This window comes from Centroberyx gerrardi, chromosome 5 (assembly GCF_048128805.1).
Source record: "Centroberyx gerrardi isolate f3 chromosome 5, fCenGer3.hap1.cur.20231027, whole genome shotgun sequence".
Lineage (NCBI taxonomy): Eukaryota > Metazoa > Chordata > Actinopteri > Beryciformes > Berycidae > Centroberyx > Centroberyx gerrardi.
Genome location: NC_136001.1, coordinates 26,070,262 through 26,095,693, shown reverse-complemented (window position 1 = coordinate 26,095,693; position 25,432 = coordinate 26,070,262). Strand labels below are relative to the sequence as shown.

Below are 25,432 nucleotides of genomic sequence, written 5' to 3'. Positions count from 1 at the left end.
ATGAGTCCTCTCCACTCCTGCTTTCAGTGAAGCAGTGACTGAGGCGCCACACTCACCTCCCGTCCCCCATCTCGCAGATAAACCCTTTCGGTTCCTTGCGAGTAAACAGGAACACTCCCACCTCACCACTCTATCAACCCTCTGTCCCATATACCACTCAACCACAGATGGCTGGGACTAGCCTGAGTGTGTGTTTGTGTGTGCGCATGTGGCAGTAAGCGAATGGAAGCCTTCTCCGGTAAGATGAGCTCCAGTGATTACAGGCTGAGACAGTTTTCTAATTATTCTGTCAAACATCAATCCTGTGGGCTGATGCAGGCCGTCCTGCAGCCTGATGGACAGTGTAATCACTGCTAGACCCCCCCGCCCCCTCTCCCACCGCTCTCTATAGCCGTTCCCTCCCTCTCTCTTCACCCTCTACACTCTCATTTTCCTTTCTTTACAACTCTGCTCAACTCATATCCATTTCTTTCCACCCCATCTCAACCCAACTCTCTCCCTCCCTCGCTCCCTTGCTGTCTATGCTCCTCACCTCATCTCCTTTCGCCATCGCTCACTACCTGAGCCTCTCTCTCACTAGCTACCAGCCAGTGAAAGGAGAGACACTTGATCTGAAAAAAAAGAGATGTGAAAGGGCTGTTTAAAATGATACACCCAGAGTGCCGGGCTGGGCTGGAGGTGTGAGGAAACACAGCCAAATACAGTATGAAAGGCAGGGAGGGGAGAAAAGGGAGAAAGAGAGAAAGGGGGGGGGGGGGGGGGGGGGTGACCACACAAATTCAGGCCACAAGCAACTACAATCTGAATCACTGGGTGATGGAGGCTACCTATTGTGCAAAAATACAAAAATAAAAAAGATGAATAAATAAATACATACAATAAAACTAACAAAAAAAACGAACCTTTTCATACCTGCTTATACTCATACATTCATACCTATTCACTCAGTACTGCTACTGTAATGAGCAGTCAATGTTTACTTTGTAATACCTGGCAGTGGATGCACTATAAAATAGCATGCAATATTAAACAACTGCAGGAGGCAGAGCTGCCAAGTGGTTAAAGAGAAAGTCTCATAACCAAAAAGTCACGTTTAATCCCAGCATCCACTACGTATCCTTGAGCAAGACACCGAACCCTTACCTGCTCATTCATGATAAGTCACTCTGGATAGGAGCATCAGCTGGAGGGACCTCTCCCTCCCTCCTCCCCCCATGTGTGTACACGTTAAGCTTACCATGATGTCTCTGGATGGCTTGCAAGGTTACAGAGTCAAGTGTCTCCATGAACACCGCTGTTGTCCTTTTAAGCAAGACACTCAGGCCTTAAACTATTTCTGGATTGTTGTGTATGTGAACAATCTTGTCTGGTTTTCCATAAAGTTCAAGTCACAGCAGAGGCGCAAGAGGGGTTTTATAGGGTTTTGGGATTTATGTACACTATTACTATGTGGGATCCAAATGCACCAGTTGTGTACTTTGGTTTTCCATAAAATTCGACGTAGAGGTGAGAGAGGACCCGAGAGCTATCCAAGGTCACTAGTTGTGTGGCTGCAGAGACCTAGATGTTAAAACCATGAAGTGATGCAATGAAATGTGCAAACAGTGAATGAAAGTGCAAACACTGTTTTGTAAAAGCATCGTACCAATCACTAATCATTAATGAATGACTGGCTAATCATTACTGACAGCAACACTACTATTATATCTTCCTGCTCTCATTGGATTGCCTCAGATGAGCAGAGAAGCCTGTCACACAACCCGACAGGCGAAGAGACATCTGTTCCAGGCGACTGACATCTTTTTTTTTTTTAATCTTTGGACTTATTTATCTCCACTGAAGACTGAAAATCACTCCTTTCAGTGAACCTCCATCATGGGGAATACGCATTGTCCTGTAGCTGAGGCAACAAGTCTGGCCTCGATAGCCAGAGACATCTGTCCTTTTCCAGACTACACCCCCAACCCGCTCTTCAACCAGCTCCTGTCAGTTAACTCCTCCAGTCACCTGAGGGACCACTACACAGCTGTGCAGTCCTCGCTGACCCAACAGCAACTTGATGCCTTCACCAAGGGCCTGAAGACCACCTTTGGCAGGGAGGGGAGAGTCACCCTGGGTGGCGTCGGTGTAGTGGCCCTGTCCCTGGCTGTGCTGTTCGACACCTTAGCCAGACAGGTGAAGGGCCAGTGTGTGCCAGAGTCCGGACCCATTCCAGGCCTCTTCCACAAGGAGCACGTGGGTTACCCTCCCATGGTCTCAGTGGTCAGCGAGTACCTCAGAGTTGTCCCCCACATCGCCAACAACCCCACCAGAATGAGGGAGGTGTCTGAGAAGTACTACCGGGTGTTACTAGACTCAAAACTGGATCGGGATAGAAGAGAGAAGTTCACAGACCTGACAGCTGTCAATACTATCCTAGCTGGGTGGCTTACCGACAACTTGCGTCTCCACCTCATTCGCCTCTCCGGCTTACCAGAGGTACGATCCATTGAGAGGTCTGTGCATCAGAATAAGTTTGGCACAATTGAAGGTGAAGTTGAAGCTGGCGCCACGAGAAACAGACGTCATGCAGCATTAAGGTTTCATTACTCCCTCAACTGCGATGCTGAAGCTGCCAGCAAAAAGTTTCTGGCAGAAGTGGAAAGATCAAATAAAACCAAAGAGGAATTTGAAAACTGCAAACCAACACATGATGAGGTTGTGCACACAGTGCTTCACTACATTGCCAATAAAGCTCTGCAGGAGGTCATCAATGACCCTCGCTTTCGAAAAGATCCTTATGATGAAGACATGATCGCTCAAAGGGAGAATTTTGACCTCAAGGAAAACAGTCTTGGCAACTGGGATATCTAGCCAATTATTAGAGCAACAAAAACAATTGTCAATCAATTGTCAATCTGCGATGTCCAATGGCATTCTGCCTCTTGTCCTACTTGACCTCCGCTTGATTAATCAATGTTTGGTTTTGTTCAACATTACCTCTGTGACACACCACAGAGAATGTAATGTCAATAACATTAAAACAGAACCGCATGCCTGATCAAGTACATGGTAAATGTCACTACGGAATGATGAAGCAAAATAAAAACTAATTTTGTCATTACATCATTGCTTGTTTCTGCAATTTTTAGAAAGACTTCCTGATTAAACACTGATGTCAATGAGAATATGTAATGTTGTATTGTCAAGGGATAGTGAGCTCTGGATGTGCTCTACAGAAACCAGCATGCATGAAAACAAGGTGGTGCTTGATTCACTTGGGATTAGAACCGGGATCACTGACGTAGCAAACCTATGCTTTACCAACTGAGCTAAACTCATGTTTGATGCAGCAATCAGGCTCATACAGTCACTGTATCCCGCAATGGGACATGCGCAGTAACGTTGTTTTTCTGGGACCGAACGACTTCCAGAGTGACTTACACTATAGCTGCTGGTCACAGCTAAAAACTGTTAAAATGTTACAGTCCTGCAAAGTCTTGTTACAAACACACTGCAGTTTAGAGCATAGAAATGTGAGTTTCGCTTTCATTTTCATCTCAGGCCGCAGAGTTTCAATTTTGGGCACATTTTTATAATAATTTCCTTATTATAGCACAATATAGTATAAATGCCTATTCATGAGCTCTCTTTCCCACCTCTCTTTTTGAAATGCCAGACAGCCCTACAGCAGCTTGAGAGAGAATGCAAAGTGAAGCGGTAACAGCTGTGAATAGTAACTTACCTTCATGCTTATAACATCACAAGTAGGTTTAAAGAAAGATTAACAATTTTATTATGTGTAACTGCTTGCTACAAATCCAGTACCTAAGAGACTGAAGGGCGAGTTAAATCCGGTTTACTCCAAGCTAGGCCTGACGAGGGACTTCTGTAAAACACACTTTAATCAGTTGCCTGCTGTTTCCACTGCAGCCACTGTGCCTGTAACTGAAATTTTACTGCTTTCTTTGGAATTAAATCATATAAAATTGAATGAAAAGGAACTGTGAGCAGAAGACGTTACAAAATGGGACCAAAAGTGGGTATTAAAATGGAGACTCAGTTCTACTTTAATGAAAGCATCTACCTTTAAGGATCTAAGCTACCATTAGGCTGAAAGAACATTTTCATGGTGAGTGCACTAGTCCAAATATTTGCCCTTTACAAGTCTCAGGCAGGGCCAAGTGGCAACAAAAGACACTTCACAATGAAATACACTCTATTTTTTCCTGGATTTGTTTTGATACTCAAAAACATATGAAATCCTGAAACGTAATAAATCTATGCTAACAGCAAACAGCATCTTAGTAATAGAATAATAAAGTAATAGAAGTATTTATTGATCATTTTGAGTCCTGATATTGTGTTATAGTGCTTAAAATGCATTTCAGAGCAAAAATGCCCTTTAATGTTGTTGTCTTGGTAACCAAAAGCCTATGAAGCAGATGTCATATCTCACAAAGCCACATTGAAACAGCAGTGAATGAGAGGAAATGGATAGGGGCATGATGAAAATGCTTTAAAAATAGGGAGCAACTATTAAGATGATTTAAATGTTGTCTTGCTTGGTCTAAACCAAGGCCGATGCATTTCAGGCATCAGAAGGGGCATGAAAAGGAACATTTTGCTACATCTATAGCTGTGCATGCCATACACACAAAGCTTCCCACACATGCCACAATGGTATAATATCTGATCATTTTCAGGTCACAAATTACTTGAAGATGTAAGTATTATACTGTGTGTTAACTGCATGTGTATTGTGCTTAACCTGTGTGTATTTATGTCCGAATTCCGTTTTCAAATTGAGCTTTTGCGAACACGTGGACTGTTCCCAGAAAACATGGGGTCCTGCAAATTACGTCTGCTACATATCAATCCTCTCCCTTCATCCTCAGTTTTCCTGGTGCAAATCTCTTGTCCATCTCTGTGCTCCTCTGGCAACAGCAGATGCTGGCTGAGATAATAGGGTAGGAGAGCATGTTCCACATTTCCTCTGCTGCTTGGTGGACAAGGCAGACTCCTGCAGCAGCAGACAGCCACGTCAGTCTGGACAGCATACTATAGAGACTGAATTGGATCATACAGTCAGATAACAAATTCATCCCGCTGGCTGTCACTCATCTGGAGTGCAGGGACTATAACATCTGGATGTCGGAACGCTGTGGGATGGGACATTACAGGTGTTCACAGGTAAAACAGAAGTATTACTTCTTGCTACACTCTTGCATACAGTATATTAATGTCTGAATGCCCATGAGACTGTTGGATGTACACAGTTATTATTAGGTGTACACACAGTAAAGAGTAGCCTATTTTCAATGACATTTCTTTTCAATACTTGAGACAATTTTCCTTCTATTTACTGTTCATCCCGATGTGTGTGTGTGTTTTTCTGTGTGCGTGCGTAAGCTGTGTGTTGACACAGACACACCGCTTTCTACCCTGACCCTGCGCGCGGAAACGAGACGCAAGAGGCGATTTCTCCAGAGATGCGATGAGGCGAGCGTTTCATGTGGGCCTCATCGTCTTTCCATTACGCTCGGTAAAGAGGTATGTGGATCAGACAAGAGGCTTGTATCAAATCAGGCCTGGAAAAGCCAATTACACTGACAATAATCTCTCTCTGTGCTGCTGCTGGCGTGCCTCACCATACAAAGCAACAAATACCTCAAACATGGCTAGTGCGGAGGAGGGGTATTCAGACGAGACAAGAGATTTCTACATAAACAGACCAAGCAAAGTATATTTGTGAATCCTCGCTCATTGCGTAGTTGGTGTAACAAAGCCCATATTTTAAGATCCGGTATTTTATGGCTTTTGGAGAAGTATGGCATTTTGCACATTCTCTGTTCGGCATGAGATCTTGTGTTGTGAAAAGAAATTAGCGTGTGAAATCTGTTTTTGAAATTTGTTTTTCCCGCAAAATCCCTCGTTTCCCAGTCAACCCCTCCGCTTTTCCCATTCATCATGGAGTGTGGACCAACATGTTGAAGCATGGGAGAAAGCAGAGTGCTACGGCACACAGCCGTCCCTGGAGCAGGCAGGAATGAGTTTGTTCATCACGCACATTGTGGCTCATCCCAGTCATTATTACATTTATCACTGCCCTTTGCACGTGCCTTACTAAGGCCGTTATGGCGGTGGATAGTGGAGAGGAGCTGGTGTCTCAACCCATAACCTCCTGCCCGAACCCAAGGGGCGGCAACATGAGAGAGGGCAGGAGGCTGTCGGTCCTGAGAGCTGGGTGGGACTAAAATCAGAAGGTTAATGCGAGTAGTTGGAAGCCTACGGCCCTGATGGAACGCACAGCAAGCTTAAGAAGCCTGGGCACAAGAATATTATCTAGAGATAAGAGTGAACAAATGAATGCACGCACAGATGCACTGAGGCGCATAACAAAGGCACCCATACAGTAGATACAGCTACACACATGCAATACAAATAAACTAGCCTAATCTTAAAGGGTAACTTCGGTATTTTTCAACCTGGACCCTATTTTCCCATCTTTTTGTGTCTAAGTGACTAAAGGGGACAACAATTTTTGAAATTGGTCCAGTATTGAGCGAGGTCACTTCAGCCGGCAGCCGCGAAACGAGCTGCGATGTAATCTGCTTGTTTTTGCCACTGACAGGCTCAGATTGTTATTATAAGTGTCTGACAACATTATGGAAAGGGCCCTACAGAGAAATGAAATGTTTTTCTTTACCTTTTGCCTGATCGTGTCTGTGTGTAACTTCCTGCAACAACTCAACTCTCGCGAGACTTGGTTACACACAGACCGGATCAAGCGAAAGGTAAAGAAAAACGTTTAATTTCTCTGTAGGGTCCTTTCCATAATGTTGTCAGACACTTATAATAACAATCTGAGCCTGTCAGTGGCAAAAACAAGCACTTTTAGTGGACGTACACTGACGGTGTGATTTGCCCCGTCGGATTACATTGCAGCTCGTTTCACGGCTGCCGGCTGACGCGATCTCGCTCAATACTGGACCAATTTAAGAAATTGTTGTCCCCTTTAGTCACTTAGACACAAAAAGATGGGAAAATAGGGTCCAGGTTGAAAAATACCAAAGTTACCCTTTAACCAAAGATGACCCGATCTATCCTTGATGTGGTCTAGAAATTAGCATCCAGGCTCGCCTTCATCTATAAAAGAAAAATAATGTCCTCTTGTTGAATTAACGCTGTTCTCCATTCCTCTCCTCTGAAATTGTGTGCCTTGGGATGAGTCATATTGCAGTTAATGATGCGAGGTGCTCAACGGCAACCTCTCAGCCAAACAGTGGGGGAAAAAAAACAAAACATTTTTCAAGGCTTTAGTATCTTGTTAGCTTGCAGACCATAATTTTTGACTCTGTTAATTTGTTAACTTACAGCAACAATCAACAGCTCCCACTGTAATTAACCTGTGTTTCAGTGACACAACCTTAACCTCGATGAGCAACTTCAAAACAATATCACCTCCATAAACAGCCTGAGAGGACACACGGATGAGCTCATCAACTGGGTGTTTGGGTGGCCTCACATAAGCCTGCAGCATGTGTACACATAAGCGCCAGGGGAGCGTGAAATGAGGGAGGTTCAACAGTCACACTATTGCCGCAATGTTTCACAGCACCGGACAGGGCTGTTTGTGACGGTGACACTCCCTCAAGTGTTGGAACATGGACAGATGGAGAGAGGGAGCGATGGAATGGTGCAAAGGGTAGAGGGATGACAGCAGATGGTTTGGATGGAGGGAATCTCCATTCATTAAACTGAACAGAGTAGAAAAAGGCAGTTTGTATGGATAACATTGGCTAGCAACAGCATGCCACGGCCAAACCAGGCCAGTAATGTGAGGCATTACCATGGGTTACTGATCCGTGACAATGTTGAAACCATGTGCAAACTGGAAGCAGCAGGACCACTGCTCTCATGCCATGATATTCATGGAAAGATGGTACTGTGGTGTGTGTGGGATGGAGTGCTGCTGCCAAGACTATGGTTAAGTTACGTTTAATTTCTTCTCTGAATGTCTCTTGGTTAGAATTAGGACCTGAAACACATGGAGTGACCATTATTCAGTGCTCCACTAAGAAAGTAAAGACAGTGGAGTGTCTGTGGCTCCAAACAGTTCGCTACGGTTACCATTCTAACTTCCAGCAGATGCATTTCTATCTTCTCCATCACCAGGCGGAGGGGAAGAAACGTCAAGCAGCTCCTATAGAGGTACATGAGAATAAATGAAGCAGTTCTTTTCTATGCCCTTCTTCCCGGAGCTTGACTTCACAAGGTCGTTCAATCACAGGTTGCCCCCCCTCCCCTGTGGCATCCAAAGGCCCTATCTGATCGCTGGCTGGCTCCCTGGCCCCATGGTGTGAACCAGGTGCTGCGATGACAAAACGCTCCTGGCAGCAATAAGGGAACGGAGAGTGCAGAGCTCAATTAGCCCTAGCTCCAATCCCAGATCCTCTATTGATTTCCCACGGATGAGGAATGGCAGACAGGAGACTGCTCAATCAGACATGCCCATGGGACCAGTGTGTGTGTGTGTGTGTGTGTGCGTGCGTGTGTGTGTGCATGCATGTGTCAAAATCAACGGGGGACAAATCGCTGCCGAGACGAGGTGAATACATTAACAATCCATAGTCTTTATGCATACATGATGGTTAAGTAATAGTGCTGTCTATTGATGGTGCTGTGGAAAATGACATGAGTCTTTAAAGGCATGCTGCGCCGTCCTAACCCAGATCAAATGGAGAGGGAGACAGACAAGACATTAGCTCCCTGAAGGGCAAATCAATCTGACAAGTCATCAGTTCCGTGGTGCATCTCTGGACAATTCCTTTGCTTCCTCAAATTAACCTTCACCAGAGGGATGGGGGGAGAATGTATGGAGGCTGACAACCCCATTTGTCCTTCGCTTATGGTTTGAGCATTCCACTTTAGGTGGTAAAGTCTATAATATTTGTGTTTTGTCCATGTCAATGACGTGTGCATAAATTTGTTCTTCATTTGATAGCATTCATGTTTTCTTTTTGAGCATCGTGTTTTTTCAGAGTTCGATCAAGTTTTAGTGTTGGATCGAGAGGGAATGTGTGTATGTATGTATGTATGTGTGTGTGTGTGTGTGTGTGTGTGCGAGCATGTGTGTGTGTGTGGGAAAGAGAGGCAGAGTGAGTGTATGTGAGAGGAAGTGAGTGAGTGTGAGTGTGTGTGCGCTTGTGTCCTTTCATGTGTGATCACTGCCTCTCACTACATCACACAGACAAGTGTGCTAAATGTGACTGAGTTAGTCTTGCTCATCACAGGGAAGTATTGACTGGAAGAAATACAAAAAAATACATAAAAAGGGGGGGGCGGGGGTTGAAGAAAAACAAAGTGAACAGAATTACTAAAGAAAGAAAGAATAGCAAAGTATAAGTAAGAGAAGCAGGAATCTATTGGACCTGTGCTGCAATAAGAAGGGATATTCCGCTAACTCGTCAAATCACACAGGGCCCAATTCAGACCATGTAAAGTTACGCGGGTCTTACGCGGATTGAATGTTTGAGCTGTTCCTATTCAAACTTGCATATGAGTTCATTCAAAACACTGTCTTCTTTGTCCATCCCACTGGTATGGCGGGAAATCAGATCCTGGACTTTTCTCCATTTCAAGTCTTTCTGCTGAGGCATGCGCCTTTAATTTAGTTTTTGTTAGGACGTTGGTGCACGAAGAATGAACTGGCAACTTGCCCTTGGGACGTTATAAAAACATAACAAATCTACTTTACAAAATCTGAAATGATGTAGGCTATTCAGCATGTTTTTCTACAAGAAATCACTGAAAGATTTTGTATATATTATTTTATGCAGCGGATGAGTTTATTAAAGACAACTGCTTTCTATTTAACGCACTGACAAGCCACTTTCCAATTTCATTACTTGTTATGTCCATGTCTGCATCACATACCAGAATGCTAATGGAATGTTTCTATAAAACTGTTATTATATTCCCATAAAACTGTTGTGAGTTATGAGCCTTGATGGTAACATGTGAACATTCGATGGCTCCTATGACATTTAGAAAGCCTGCAAAATGTATCTGTCCTTGATCATGTGTCTTAGCGTGTCAGTGTCTGGCCAATATACATACATATTATTTGGTGTGTCTGCTTGTTGCCATTAATAACTGATTTGGGAAGTGCAAATCATCCTTCAAAAGACGGCACAGGCATCAAGGCCCTATCCATGCGTAAACAATGGATGCAATGAGTGTCTGTTAACCTCAACACATTTAAACAATTTCTTCTCTTTTGATGATCCCTCAAAAAATTCAACTGACTTGTGCGTTAAATGAAGGTGTGTATGAGTGTATAAGCTTCACTGCACGGTGCTCAAGTCAAGGTCTGAATCGGGCCCACACTGATTGCAAACATAATTCAGAGACAAGAGCGATTTGATCTTAATTAAGGCAGTTGTTTTTCATATGCTACGCTCTATTAATATAAACAGAAGTTGATGCCAACTAATCTCAAATGCAAAAGGACTAGCGAGTGGAACAGTGAACAGTGGAGCACAATCAAATACCTGTGAGAATGGCATCTCACTCAAACCAAGTGCAAGCCATATATGTTAAAGTGTTAAATGGAAGACAATGAGATAGCACATGCAATCTGTGATTCCATCACTATCACAATTACAGTACAGACACACCTGACATTTTACATGCTAGGAGGCAGAAAGCAACACCAATCAAAACACTACAGGTGAAAGAATCTGCAATGTTTAGATAAAGTAATAACACAAAACAACCTGAGATACTTTTCCAAAACAAAACAAACAAAAACAACAACAAATACATTAAATGAGCACAGCATTAACTTTAATTTTTTTGTAGACACTTTGATCCAATAAAGTGAGATTGAATGTTCATTAAAGAATTTAAATAAGCTTGCCGGTTTGTGAAATTGAATCCATTATATTTTTCTAATTAAATTTTATACATGAATTTACTGCAGAGCACTATGGGCCATCACAACAAATTACAACTAACACTTCCTTTTAAGCCAAAACAACAACAACAATTTAATGCTAGATGTGCGACATGCTTCATGTACAAAGAACATGCTGCAATGTGGATGTTATTTATTACCTGCTTAAATAGCTACAAAAACTAGACATTCACACAGATGCATGTACTATCATGTGTTAGTGTTTACTATCCCACCACATACTGTAGCTACATCTGAAACACAGTGGAAAAGGCCTCTTTAGAAGTCCTTTAGAGATACCCTCTCAGCTACCCTCCCAAACAACGCTTCGACACAAGCATTGATGCACCTTGGTGCCACCCAACACTTTAATTAACCAGCTTCACTGTCCCTATAGGCTCGTAAAAATACACTAAACGAAAACAAAACAACTCTAAATCAAAAACAGCTTTTTTCTGCAGGAGCAGGACCAATTTGAATCAAGTAGTGGGTCAAAGCTGAACTGAAATGATATCTTGCTATGAAATGGGCTAAAGCTGTTCATCTGCGTGGCCATCTGACACATGGTTTTCTGAGTCTATTTTTCTTTCCTTTGCAGAAGACGAAATGGAGCTCAGGGCTTGACATCGAGCGAGTTAAACTGCTTTGTGTTAGCCTATAGATGTGTGCTTGACTATGGCTGCATAATGACAATGGAATTTCGCTGCCCCCACATTTCTGAGGCTTTGAAAGGACTAGAGCCTTGAAATCTCATAAGCACACATATGAGCTACGTGGTCATAGAGAAAAAACGAAACAACATAAACACTGAGATGAACAGTGCATGCATGTGTACAGAAAATGTATACTTGATCAGGCTTATGAGGCATGCATGTCAAGGACTAACAGAGCCAGTGCACTGCACTCTATAAGAACAAAGGGTTTAGCATGCAATAGAAGCTGCCAACATTGCTGCTATGATTTCAAATGCACTGGAGTAGAACAAATCTCATGATGCGCAAAAACCTAAACCTATATCTTTCACTAAAGAAGGAATTTAATGCGCCGTAAGCAAATCTGCAGGAAAGCCATTATATGACTTACAGCCTTTCTCTTATACTGGGAAACGGATACCATGGCCTACACAGCCCATTATATGGGGAAAAAAAACACATAAACCAAAGAGCTATTTCTCCCTTTAAGCACACAAACCCCACATAGTCGGCCTGTTATGACCAATGTTCCCTCTTTCTGGGGCCTGGCCCCAGTGTAGCAGTCCCAGTGCGTTGGCTGGACTCAGGTGCTTGTCCCTCCATGGCTGGCCCCCTCTTTAGTACTTGCCTAATACTCTACGCACTGGGAATGAGCTCCATTACTGTGGGAGCCTGCTTTCTGCTCTCTGCTCTCTCTCTCCTTTTTCTCAACGGCTTTACATTGCTTGTGTTTATGACACGGGGGACTAGCAGCTCCCACAGGCCCTCAGCTGCAGGAGGAGAGGTGATTTCTTTCCTTCTAAAATAACGGACCATAGGGCTCCCACGTCACAGGCGACTCTTGTAATGACAGGTTGTTTGGGTCCATGCAGGGCTGAGCGAGTGTACAGGTGTGTGTTTGGTGCGGGAGCTTCAACAGGCGTGTACAAGCGTGCAATGCTGCACACATGTATTCACACCTATTTACGTTGCTGTAAGGTAAGCGAACGAGGTCTGATTTCCATCACCATCACGTGTTGTAACACCCACCCCAAGGACACGGGCCTATAAAATAAAGGTCGTTCCCACTGAGAGCCCTCCATCCTCTCATTCCTCTGTAGCCTGGAGGAAGACAGGATGATGCACCTCTCACAACCAATCATATCTCTCTGGCCCATCCGGCTCGGACTGGTGCCACGCACAATGCTGCTGTCTTCCCATGACTCCATCTATGTTGAAGCATGGTGCTGCCACATTCGACATGGGCATATATCTCCATATGGGGACTAGAGAGAGGCAGTGGCTTGGCTCTTAAGAGACTTAGCTAGCAGGCATGAAACTGAGGAGAGCTCCTCACCATTGGCCTTAACAGGATTTAGCCAGATCAAAGGCAACAGGGATGGAAAGAGAGAGAGAGACAAAGGGGGAGAGAGATAGAGAGAAAGAAAAAGAGAAATAGAGAGAGAGGAAGAAAGCGGGGGAGAAATAGCAAGAAGGTGAGATGACTAGCTGGCAGGCAGACACACTGGGATGCTACTATAAATATATGTGTCCAAACGCAAGCAGTGGAAAATGATACCAATCATGAATCTTCTTTGGAAAACAGAGGATGGGTTTAAAAAGAGGGGAAGAGATGGTTGCAGGGTCCCCGTAGAGGGAGGGTTTGGGACAGCAGAGCAGGCAGGGCTCAGGAGTGTTACTATGACTAGGAAGAATTTGGTTAAAGGGGGGCCACAGGTGACTCAAAGCAGAGGCACTGAGCTAGAAAGAAGGAAAATAGTATGTAGTTCTGCTAGAGGGCAATCGTGGCTGGGACCTTTGAGGACACGCATAATAATCCCACACAAACACAGAGGAGGTGATCAGGAAAACTCAGAAAGAAAGAAAAAAACAGAAACAACACACACACACACACACATCATGCTGGAGGAGGCGAGCAGGTGAGCCTCAACATTCTAGGTTGAGATCACACAGATGCGCCTGTGGGAGTGGAAAGGATGGAAGCAGGCGATGCTCTTCATGTTTCATGATCAACTGCTTGATTATGCGACATCACCGCATGCATACCAACACACCTCTATCTGTGCCTAGGAGGTGGGTCACCCAGCTGAACTAATGCTAACGTGCCGATCTGTGCCTTTTTCACCTCTGAGCGGAGCCTCTTGCCTGCTTCACCTTAAACAACACAGCAGCACAGCACACTATGGCAGCACTCAGCATGCCTACAGGTGACAATTACCCCACCACCCAGAAAGCACACGGACAAATGTGAGCTTTCACATGGAAACACACATGTACACACACACACACACACACAAAGAAGACAGTTAGAAAAAAGCCATAATTTTCTCTGGCTTGGACAATTTACAGAAAGAACAGCCTTAAGCCTTCAGAACAAAATGGCTGTCAAATAAGGCAAAACATCCATCCGCCATTTCCTCAAAGCACAGGCACAAGGCAATAACGAGGTTATTTGGCTGTTGGTATTTGCTGCCCGCTCCTGCCTCGTGCCTACAGGTGATGTGAGGAGAAACCTCAATAAATTCAGCCATTCTGTCAACAAACTGTTCTATATGTGGATATGAAGAAAGTGGGGCTATTTATTTTAGCATGGAAAATAAATATGTCCCCGCTCAAAAAGCCGGGGGCCTAAATTCAAACAAAGCTGAATGGCCTAGTACACGCAATTGAACTAAATAACATCTCACATAGTTAGCACTCACACTCTATGCTACATACTGCCTTATGATTCATAAGGCAGTATCATTTCATTCTCTCAATTTTTTTTCCTCTTTGTTGCTCCCACTCCACATATCCTCGTTTCATCTGTTTTCTCTTCCTTATTTTCTTTCAGAGGATAATAATAATTTAGCTAATGAATGCTGTAAGGGTAGATGCTCCTGGAGAAGTGAGCAAACAACAAACAGGAGGCTTTGTCATCTCCAATCTCAGGTCCTGTCTCTGCAATTCAGCGCCAGCAGTACACTCACATCACTTCCACTCCTCTCAGCACAATGAGCCCAAGACATCAAAGCAGAGACTGAGAGGGAGAGAGCGCGAGAGAGATGGAGAGAGGGAGACAAGAGAGTAAAAGCGAGTGAGGAAGAAAGACCGAAAGAAAAGACAGACACAAAAATACCTGTTTTTGTGGAAATGTACGGCATCATTACAGCGGGATATTTCCTGCCGTAATGTCATATTGGCTGGCTGCTGAATGTACCGTTGTCTTTTCCAAGCATGTGAAAGCATTCTAGTGTTATCAAAAGTCAGGGTGGTCTCTAACAAAATACACAGATTCATATATGCAGCATAACATTAACGGGCTTCTCTACAGAGCCACTGGAAGCCGTAGCAGCAATCGTACTCATTTTATGCAGGATTGCAGCGGCCGGGGAAATAAGCATCCTTATAACATATGCTGTCAAAATCTTTAGCCAAAAAGGAGAAGGCGTATTGGTTTCAAAAGCAGTCAAAAAAAATATGTGCAGTGCAAGTAAACCATTCCATCTGGAACTTCAAACAGTGAATAATGTTGAATTGTCAACAAAGGGCTGCATATTTGAAGGAAATCAACACTGATTGCCTTGATATTTGAGGGAAATCAAGAATACAGCGGTTCCACCGTCACTTGGTGACAACTCTCCATCAACAGGTTTTTGCCTTTTCACGTTCACCTAACCTAGGAGGTAATTTCAATTTCAATTTCTGCTTATATGTTTGAGATTCGGAGTGGGGATTTGTGAAAAAAAAAAATGCAAATGCAAATTGACACCTCTCTCTCTCTCTCTCTTTTCATGGAATAATTAACATTCCCTCCACAGATCAGAGCAGGTTTCTCAGTTCCCCTGGTTGAAATGCTAATGGAGCTTCCAACCCAGTTTAATGTCAATCCCATTCTACTTTCTTTCCTGTTAGGGAGGAGCTCCCTGTCTCTATTTCCATACACAGCAGCAGGAGGGACAGGCAGCGGGCTTACTCCCCCATCTGGATCTAGGAATCGACACAAGACAGAAAGAGGAGGAGGAACAGGGGGAGGAGGGTGTAGGAGGAACCTCTTGTCCATGCGGGAGTAATTGGAGGGAGTGCGGTGAACGCAGTCTTTAAAACCCGATAGTGCTTCTGCAGTATTCCTCCTCGTTTTGAAATGGCTTGCAATGACAATGCATGATGGCCCCATACCAGAGGAAAGTGACAGGTCTTTCTAGTTTTCTCTCCCATTGTTTTTATTTCTTTTTTATTCGGCTTCTTCATTTTTATTTCCCCCCACAGACCATGCTGATGAATTCATGTGAGACCAAATAGAATCTACACACATTGGATATTTGAGTGAGCCAATGCATCACCTGCTGGGGTGTTAAGCTTGGCGGCTTTTTAACATTCATCACTTTTAAAAGGCGTGCATCACTGGTTTGTTCACTGTGCTGTGTGAGAAATAGAGGCAGACACTGTTTAGAAATGCCACCGTTTCTAGCTGCTCAACACAAACAACAGTGAGCGGTATGAAAAAGTCTACTATAGAGTAAGTTGGAGGAAAATAAGAGATGTAATGGCGCAATGCTGACATCTATTTTAAGAGCAGCATGCGTATCACAGGTAGATATTCTATATCCCAGCTGTCCATACGTCAGTAGCCACACATCCTCTCCACCTGTTTTGGATGTAGGGCTGCAAATAATGAGTATTTTAATTAATCAATTAAACATTTAGTCTATAAAATGACAAAAATGCCCATCACAAGTGACCAGTGCCAAAAGTGATGTCTTAAAATTGCTTAGTTATTCTGACAGCAGCCACCAAACCCCCAAAGTATTAATTTTATAATGACACAAGCAAGCAAACCTTAGCAGTAACCAACATATGTTTGATATAGTCACTTGATTAATGACTAAAATGATTAATCGATTATCAATTAAAATCTATAAATTTTCTGGCAATCGACGAATCGACTAATGGCTTCAGCACTATTTGAAGGTGTCTTTCTAAATGGGTGTGAAGCTGGGCAGTTTTGAAAAAGAGCTAGTGTGTTCCCTGGCAAGTCAAACCACTACGTGTAAATAAAGGTTTAAAAAAAAGGGGGCAGATGGAATTGGCACCAAACACTGCTCCATGTTTCACAAAACTAAACACTGCCAGAGATGCTAACACAGAGGCAGCCAGAGCCCAATCCATGGATGTGGGAGTGACAGCAGCAAGGGAATTAGCAGTGTGATGAGTGTCAACACACAATCAGCACTGCGGCATCGTTACAAGGCTCACATTGTTTAGTGTGGACTTATTAGCTTTCTCAACATAGAGCCGAATCACTTGTACAACACCCCGAGCTGCCACTGAGCTTCAAGCCTTTACAGACGCATTTGTTTTCATTTAAATCTGTATATGTATGTGTGCATTAACTTAAGTGTGCATATGTGCGTCCACATGACAGTCACTGTCTCTCTGTCTGCATTGGTGTATGAACATTTCAGGGAGAGTGCCTCAGTGACGAGTCTTTAAAAGCCTGGTTTTATTGTACTTTGCGGAGCAGCGATTTATCATGCCACCGCAAGTGAAAATGATGGCATATAATCACACAGCCTCCCAGAGTGTGTGTCCCTCAGTGAAACATGGACATGTGCCAGGGTCCCTAGTCTAATGAGTGCTGTTGTCTCGGTGACAAAGCCCTAACCAGATAGACAGGGCTTTATGAATGCGCCATTACAAGACGCTTGCCTAGGAAATCAAAGACACTTCCACAGGTGGTGAAATTGTATTAGTTTTTTATCAGTCTCCTTTTGTTCCTTTGAAGATGGTATTACATCAGGAACCAGTTTGGCTTGCCGGCTTGATAGTGTTCAATTGTTCTATTCAAACTCGGCATGCAAATGCACACACACCTTTTCAACAGTTGATTCCTACCTTAGGGTCGGCAGTGAGGAGCTTAAAGGCCTCGTACACCTGCCTCTCTTTGACTCCTCCCCCCAGGTCCAGAAAGTTAGCTGGCTTTCCTCCGTGCAGGTCAATGATGTCACAGGTGGCCATGGCCAAGCCGGCCCCATTCACTGTTAAGAAGTCGGGTGTCAGAAGAATTCATATGCAAAAATGTACATTTTAATATTAAGATAGCTTAACAGCAGACTCACATTTAGCCTGTATGGATGGTGCCTTTTCAGAGTGAGACTTCTGATAACAGTGTTAGTGTGCTCTTTTTATAAGTTACTTGACTTATCTTATTAATGATACTGTAGCCTAGTAATGACCTAAACTATAACGAAGCTAGATTTGCCCATTAGGGCCTGGCCCAGAATTTAAACAAAAGCCCCTGAGAGGAAAGAGTGACGGTGGTAGCCAGGAGTTAATTAAAATGAACATTACTGCCACTAAGGGAACGATGAAATATACTGGAAAGAACACTCACAATGGAATCCAGCAGTAAATTATCATCCAAAGAAGAGCAAATAGCTGAAATGTAACACTTAAAGAGGCAGAGCCACCCGAATGTATTTTATTTTTTATTTTATTTATTTATTTCAGGGACAATGGGTTTATTTTTTGCACATCAATCAACAGTCAAACTGTAAATGAGCCAGAGTTAGCCAGAAAGGCTAGTTTTCATCTGCTGTCCCTGGCCAGATGTTTAAAAGGCAGCCTAAAATTTCAAATAAGATAGAATTAAAATGCATGTGTTACAAAGATAAAGAACTAAGTAAGTGACACAAGAGAGACAATAAAACAAGAAAGGACAGATTGGCAGACAATGGCATGTAGACAAAACAATGCACATATAAGCATAGCGTACATAAGACACTAAAGCAGAGCGGACACAATAACACAGACTATAGCATGCGTCGGACAGAACAAACACACCTACAGTAAAAGCACATATATGACACTAGAGCACATAGCATACACATCAGCACGGACAATAGCATCCACTGAACAAGACAAATGCACATACTAGAGGCAAGACAAGCAAGCAGGACAAGACAGTTGGCAAGATGCCGGCAGAAGCATCGGTTGCAGTACTAATGTATACATGGCTGGCTATTAATAAGCAATAATTTCAGCTGCCCTGTGAAGGAACGGTAAGCACTAAGTTCTCTAATATGCGCTGGTACTGAATTCCATTCCTGCGACGCCTTAACTGAGAATGCAGAGTGGCTAAAGGCAGTTTGGATCGAATCGGATCGAAATCTTCTAATCAGGAACATTCAACACTTAAAGTCGAGCAACACAGAGAAAATTTGATTATGACTGTGCTCTTGACTTCAGAGAAAAGAGAACTGATTAAAAGAGGTTCTGCTACGCTTTTTGCGGCCTGTGTCATCATTTAGCCCAGCGCCAGTATGGCTACCCCGCTGAGCTGTGTGGGAGCCAAGTGATTCAGCGCACAAAATGTCTTACTTCATTTGGTTTTAGCCGAGCTGAGCTTGTGTCCTGGCAAGCTCCCCGACAGAGGTCTCAATAAAAGGGAAATTCGCTTTAACAGCTGTCACTTTGGTGGCTTACAGAGCTCTCAAGCAAACGGCGGGGCCTTAAAAGCTGTTGTTACTTTAAGAGAGGCTGGGGGGCGGTTGTGCAGGGAGTCGGGGGGCCCGGCGGGGTGGGGTGGGGCTGGGCTAGCGCTAACAGAACACATCTAATGTGTTTATGAGGCTACAGGGTAAGAAGCGGGAGCACCTGTTAGGGCTGCTGTACACTGTAAAAGCTTTGATTTATGACGAGAGAGGGGGCCTTTAATGAGAATGCTAACAATCTGGCTCACTGGAGACTTTCTGGGCGGATTATGGCTAATTAGAACGCATTGGTTACAGCAGCGTTCCTTCTGGAGTCCTCAGAAAGCTGCTTGTAATGTAGACTGGAGGAGAGCCCAGGCTGCCTTTACTTTGACTAAGTTTTAACCGTGTCCGAGCTCTTCACTTATGTGGCTTAAGAGGCGCATTAAAGCCTGATGCCAGGAGGGGTTCACTTATGGCAGAATTCATTCAGCGGTGTGCGTGTGTGTGTGTGTGTGTGTGTGTGTGTGTGCATGCATGAATGGGGTTGTGTTTTCATACCAAAGCAGGCAATGTTTCCGTCCAGTCCGATATATTTGAGGTCCCACTTGGCTGCCTCCGTCTCTGTGGGGTCGCTCTCAGTCATGTCGTCCATGGCAAACACGGCCTTCTGACGGAACTCGGCGTTGTCATCAAAGTTGATCTTGGCATCAAAGCAAACCACTGGGGCAAAGAGAGGGAGGAATGGAGAGATGACAGAGACAGAGAGAAAGAGAGGAATGAAGACAGACGGGGAGCACAAAAGTGAGACGAAAGGGAAAAGGGAAGAGAGACGGAGAATTTCAGACATGAAACTGCAACTAATTATCATCTCTTAAACCTTAAATAAATTAAATGAAGGGCTCCCCCTCAGCCTATTAGTTAATTATTTCAGTGGCTGGCACAGTAAGGCATATGTTTTTGACAGTGTTTCTAAGGGACAGGCCATTATGCTAAATGGACACTGCCTTTACACTTCAAAGAGGATGCATTTCAAAGAGACCACACTCATAATGCTACCTGTAAAAATAGCAGGCATAAAATTTACCAAATTAGTCACAGGGTTTTCTGTATAAAGACACTTATACTTTAATGCTGACCAAACCTCAAAGAAAAAAAATTCCAGCACATCACTAGATAGATAGATAGTCTCCAGATAATAATCTGTACAGTACAATAAACTGAAGTCTTAAAGGACCACTTTGCCGACTTTCAACCATATCTCTATCCGAAATCAGGATATAGTGTGAAAAACAACAACAGGTTTTTTTAATGTTCTCTGTGTCTCTGGGGCGCAGCTTCAAAATCTGTTGTACTTCCGTGAAACAATGACGTCATTGGTTTCTGCCGGCAAATGAACGGGGAGCTCTAGGTGCAGGCAACATGGAGGGAAGGTAAACATTGTTCATTTGCATGTACTACCGACACTGTAATGATACAAAGCTGGTTGAAAATCGGCAAAGCGTTCCTTTAAGGGGACTTGAGTTTACATTAAGTCTACATGTAGGGCTAAATGAATAGACTGTGCAACCATACACTAGCATATAACAGGTTTTGACCAAAGGATACACTGTATGCTTTCAACTATCAAAAACATAATTATGCTCTACCACAAAGAAGCCTTTGAGACAAGTCATAGCAATGGTAATGTCAATGAAACGTTAACCATAAACTCGTTATTGAACGGTCCATCAGAGGGAAACGCATACGAGGCCAGGGACCCAGGTGTAATAGTGACCCAGGACACACTATATGGAGACTAGGGCTGAACAATTAATCGAAATTTTTATCAAAATCGCAATATGGCCTACTGCAATTTTCAAATCGCAGGAGGCGCAATATTTGTTAAAGGCGAAATGTGTGTCAAAATACCATTTTAAATTAAATATTGTCGTGCTGCAGATATGTCCTGGCCTACACATCATATTCTACAGACTTAAGAAAACATCTTTGTTTGGTACAGATCCCCGCAAAAATCACACCATAATCATTTTAATACGTTTTTCAATGAAAATTAGAATAATGATGTAAAAATTATCATTCCCTCTAATATCGCAAATCATATCGCAATTGCAATATCAGTCAAAATAATCGCAATTAGATATTTTCTAAAAATCGTTCAGCCCTAATGGAGACATGGGAGTGAGCCTTGAGAATTACAGACAGACAAAATATAAACACAGGTGTGCATAGACACATGGTGCATGCAGGCAGGCAGACACACTCGGGGATTGAGGCGTAGCCATATCCTCCAGGTACTGTAGCGCTCCTACTCTGCAATCCTTTTCATTTTTAGAGTTAAAGACCCATTTGGTATTACAGTCCCTCTAGTAAAACTATTCAGCTATAGCCAAATGAGAGAAAAAAAAAAAAATAATAATAATGAGAAATTTTCCAGCCTGAAGAAATGTTCCTTTCCACCGCACATTCGTTGAACGCCTCCTGGAAAACAGTTCTGTTCCCTTGTGACGTGAACAAAATGAACCAAACATGGTTCATTTTCATATGGGTTGATATTAACGTGAAGCTTGTCTACAAAGCCTGCCTCAATCACAGCCATGTCTTCTCTCTCTCTCTCATTGAAAAGCTATCTTGTACCTCTCAGACTATAACTTCATCGTTAGGAAAGAATAACCTTGATCATTAATATTCATAAGAAATCATAAAACAACAAACTTGTCTTGTCAATCTTTGATAAAACATACTTTAAACGAGAACCTGTTTTTGAGGAGACCAAATAAAATCGAAGATGTGACGCATCTTGATTTTTCTGTAATCTGTCTCGATAGGACACATCACAGTCAATCTGTGTTCAGCACTGCAGACAACTGTACTTACTTCTTTGGGAGAAAAACTAAGTTCAGTGCAAGTTCAGCACATTAACTCTAAATTGGTGTAAATAGGAAAAAAACGCATCACAATGGTTAGCAAGGAAATAGAATACGCCTCGTGAGCATGTATGATGTGTTTCTCAACTGGATGATGAGCAATTGAAATTTTAACCTGTGTGTGTCACTGCTGTGCCAATATACACTAGTGTCATGTTTTGCCAATTTATTGTGCCAAGTGACAGCAGGGGGACTGAAGTCTAGCCATCTCTCTGTCTGTCCCTAATCATTTTTGTGCATTCAAGTGTTTTCATTTGAACAGGGAACATTTATGAGATGGAGACGTTAAAACAGATGCAAAGACTTTGAAGGCAGGCTTTGAACCCAGGCCTTGGCCCTGGACCCAGGGCTATATGATCAGGTATCTAATCAACTATTAAAACTATGATAGGATAGAAAAGTAGCCTCATCTCAACCACATTTACAGCTGTTTCAAAGAGGATAATAAAATATCTGAGGGCCAGCACCACCAAGACGCTCACATGACGTTGAATTAGTACGTTGGCTTTTCACTGATCAGATGTTTTCTTAAATATTCATACGGTCGCCCTGAGAGGTTACTCTTCAATGGCCATGGAACGGAGTAAATGAGGGAGCAAATGATGTCTGAAGCCGCTGCTGTAATTTGTAGCCTCTCATTATAGTCAAAGATGGACTATCTGGCTGTGCACCTTTAGGTAATCAGCAACTATCAGCTATGAATAACGAAAGCAATGCTCCGAGTCCTCCTTAAAGCTGCTTGGACTCTGCGTCAGACAAGGTCATGCTGAAAAGAAACTGACACCAATATATTGTAATTACACTTCACATTCTAAAGTGCATTCAGTCCCAGGCAGTTGGTAAGCCTGTTTCCTCACAGTCAGTTTAAATATGAAATATTATGGAGGTTCAACATGGTTAAGGACATTTAATGATATGTCCCATTATGCACACACACACAAACACATCACACAGACACGCACAAAAGCATTTAAGAGTGAATAAAAAACAGATAGTGTCACAGAACAGATACACAGAAGACAGAAGTCACATCAAGACACACACACATAGATAAGTATTCTCTATGATACAAGGTACCTTGTCCTTCGGGAGTCTCTCCGAGAGGATTGACTTCGACTTGAGTGGCGTCGACTTTCAGGAACAGATCATAGAGCCTCTTAATCTGATCTGCTGCCTGCAAGTTCCACAGAGGACAGTAATTACCCGACAGTTCGGCTCTGAGCAGCCGGCCCCGCCAAGGCCACTCAGCCTCCCGCACCGGCTAAATAAAACATGGCAAATCACCTTCACCATTGCTCTGTGTGAGTGTGTTTTGTGCGCATGCATATGTCTCTGTACCGGTGCTGAAAGGGAAAATTTAATTATCACTTTTTCCAAAAGGTGTGACAACTGGCAAATAGCTCATTCTATTACAATCCATGCAGGCAAGCTTTGGCCTTATGTGGTTACAAATGAAAATAACATCATAGTGCACAGTTCAATGGATTCCACAGAGATTTAGGCCTGTAGCATAAAGAGTAGTTTTTGTTTCATAGACTTGATATTTACACTGCAGGGCATATGTGGGCAAGAGATGAATATAGCCAATGAATGTGGCAATATGTCTGTTGTATTCTAACAAGTACGGTGTATATCTACTTGAGTGCCTTGACACTTTAATAAATCCCCATTTTAAAGAATAAGGAAGCTCAATTGATGTTTCTGTCTGTTGCTACAAACGCTCTTTGATTATGAAGGCAGCCTGACAGAACAGTGAAAGAAATGCACACACTTCTACACACACACCCCACACAGTCACAAACCTCTCACCTTTCTCCCTGTCACACACAAAATTGCATGTTCTCTCTTGTACGTGCGTGCACACACCCACTCATACACTCCCCCCCCCCCCCCCCCCCCCCCCCCCACACACACACACACACACACACACACACACACACACAAAGCTCTTGTCATCCCATAGCTCATTTAAAACATTTAAGTTATTTTAGAGGGGCTGTAATTATGTCTGAATCAAACAGTCTGGCGACTGACGTGCTTTCACACAGAAATCTGGTAAAAGCAAACTGGCAAGGCGGACACTTAACCAATCAGTTTCTATTTGTCTCCTTGCCTGTTTAAAATCAATGCCCATTCAATATCCTGCAAAAGAGGGTCATACTCTATGGGATGCAACTAACGCTCAGACATCTGTTTGAATCTTAGTTTGCTTCTGAGAAGCCGATTCATTAAGTTGATTTATACTTATTCCGTGTGTTAAGATTCTGAGCTAATCCGATTTCGCATGCCAGTGTGCCTGTGGAAAAGAACAAAATAGTGATATGATGCTAAGAGACAAATGGCTGTAACATGAACCCTACATCTAAGTGTACATATCCAGTCTGAATTTGGACTTGCGCTGCTCTCCCCTGGCCTTGTTTTACCAACTGACGCTGCCTGAGCATGACTTTGAGATGACTCGTTAAAATGTTTGTCTCATTGTCCTCAAACTCATCGGTTGCCACTCGAGCTGGGTTGTGTTTCTTGCTGCATGGCGCACTCCAACACAAAAACAATGCGACATGCTGAATCCCACAATGGCACCATTAGTGATCTCAGCTCTCTTAGCCTGGTACAGTGTTGTGCATCATTGCCAAATATGACAATAGACCATCTGGCAAGTGAGTCTAGCGCAATGACACTTCACATCATGCCGCTGGAAAACGCGGTGCTCTAATAGCCATAAGCTTGGGCTGTTTGTGTGAATGTGCATACGTGTGTGTGCACGTTGTGAGTCTTTGCTGCCTCTTCTCTGCAGTGTGACTCTGAGGGTTCCAGTGTGCCCATTACCTGTCTCTCCAGAGGTCCTTTGAAACCCAAATTAGCTGCCATGCGCAGTGCCTGGTCGTCTCGCACTCCCTCAAATATGTCTATGGCTTCCTGTAAGAGACACAGAGAAAGAGAGCAGGAGGCTCAAACACTGGACTGTAATTTGACACAAAGTGGATGTTCATATTAAATCACCGACATTTAAATGGTGGCAAGCTGCCAGACATGAGGTAAAGAGAGAGAGGGGACTGAAGCGATGCACTTATAATTACCGGCCCCTCGTACCGAGGACTTTCATATAGATACATATTTGTTACTCTTCTCCTAAGGGGGGGAATTGTAACTTTAAAATTGTCAGATCATTTGTGACTAAATAGGTCTCGACAATATCAATTTCAATAGTATGTGTGAAGAGGGTACTGCGCTACAATCAGCAATACCACAGCTGTGTACTGCATATATTGTCTGGATATATGCATATATATTGTCTATCCGTGTGCAGTCAGTGGTGGGTATAGTGAATGATATGAATCTCAGTTGGATCTTTACTATCTGCTCCAACATCTGTAGACTGTAGCAATAACGCAGTGCAAAGCTCAATAAAGATGAACAGTG

General features: G+C 43.2%; 1 protein-coding gene across 1 annotated transcript in view; it reads right to left on the bottom strand.

The window, feature by feature from the left end:
* Positions 1-25,432, bottom strand: part of suclg2 (succinate-CoA ligase GDP-forming subunit beta) — a 94,894-nt gene that overhangs the window by 27,150 nt on the left and 42,312 nt on the right. The window contains exons 6-9 of the mRNA XM_071904436.2: positions 24,839-24,928; positions 23,087-23,183; positions 19,644-19,805; positions 17,506-17,648 (exon numbers count right to left, since the gene is read on the bottom strand). Coding sequence (XP_071760537.1) covers positions 17,506-17,648; positions 19,644-19,805; positions 23,087-23,183; positions 24,839-24,928 — 492 coding nt within the window. The remainder of the gene's footprint in view (positions 1-17,505; positions 17,649-19,643; positions 19,806-23,086; positions 23,184-24,838; positions 24,929-25,432) is intronic.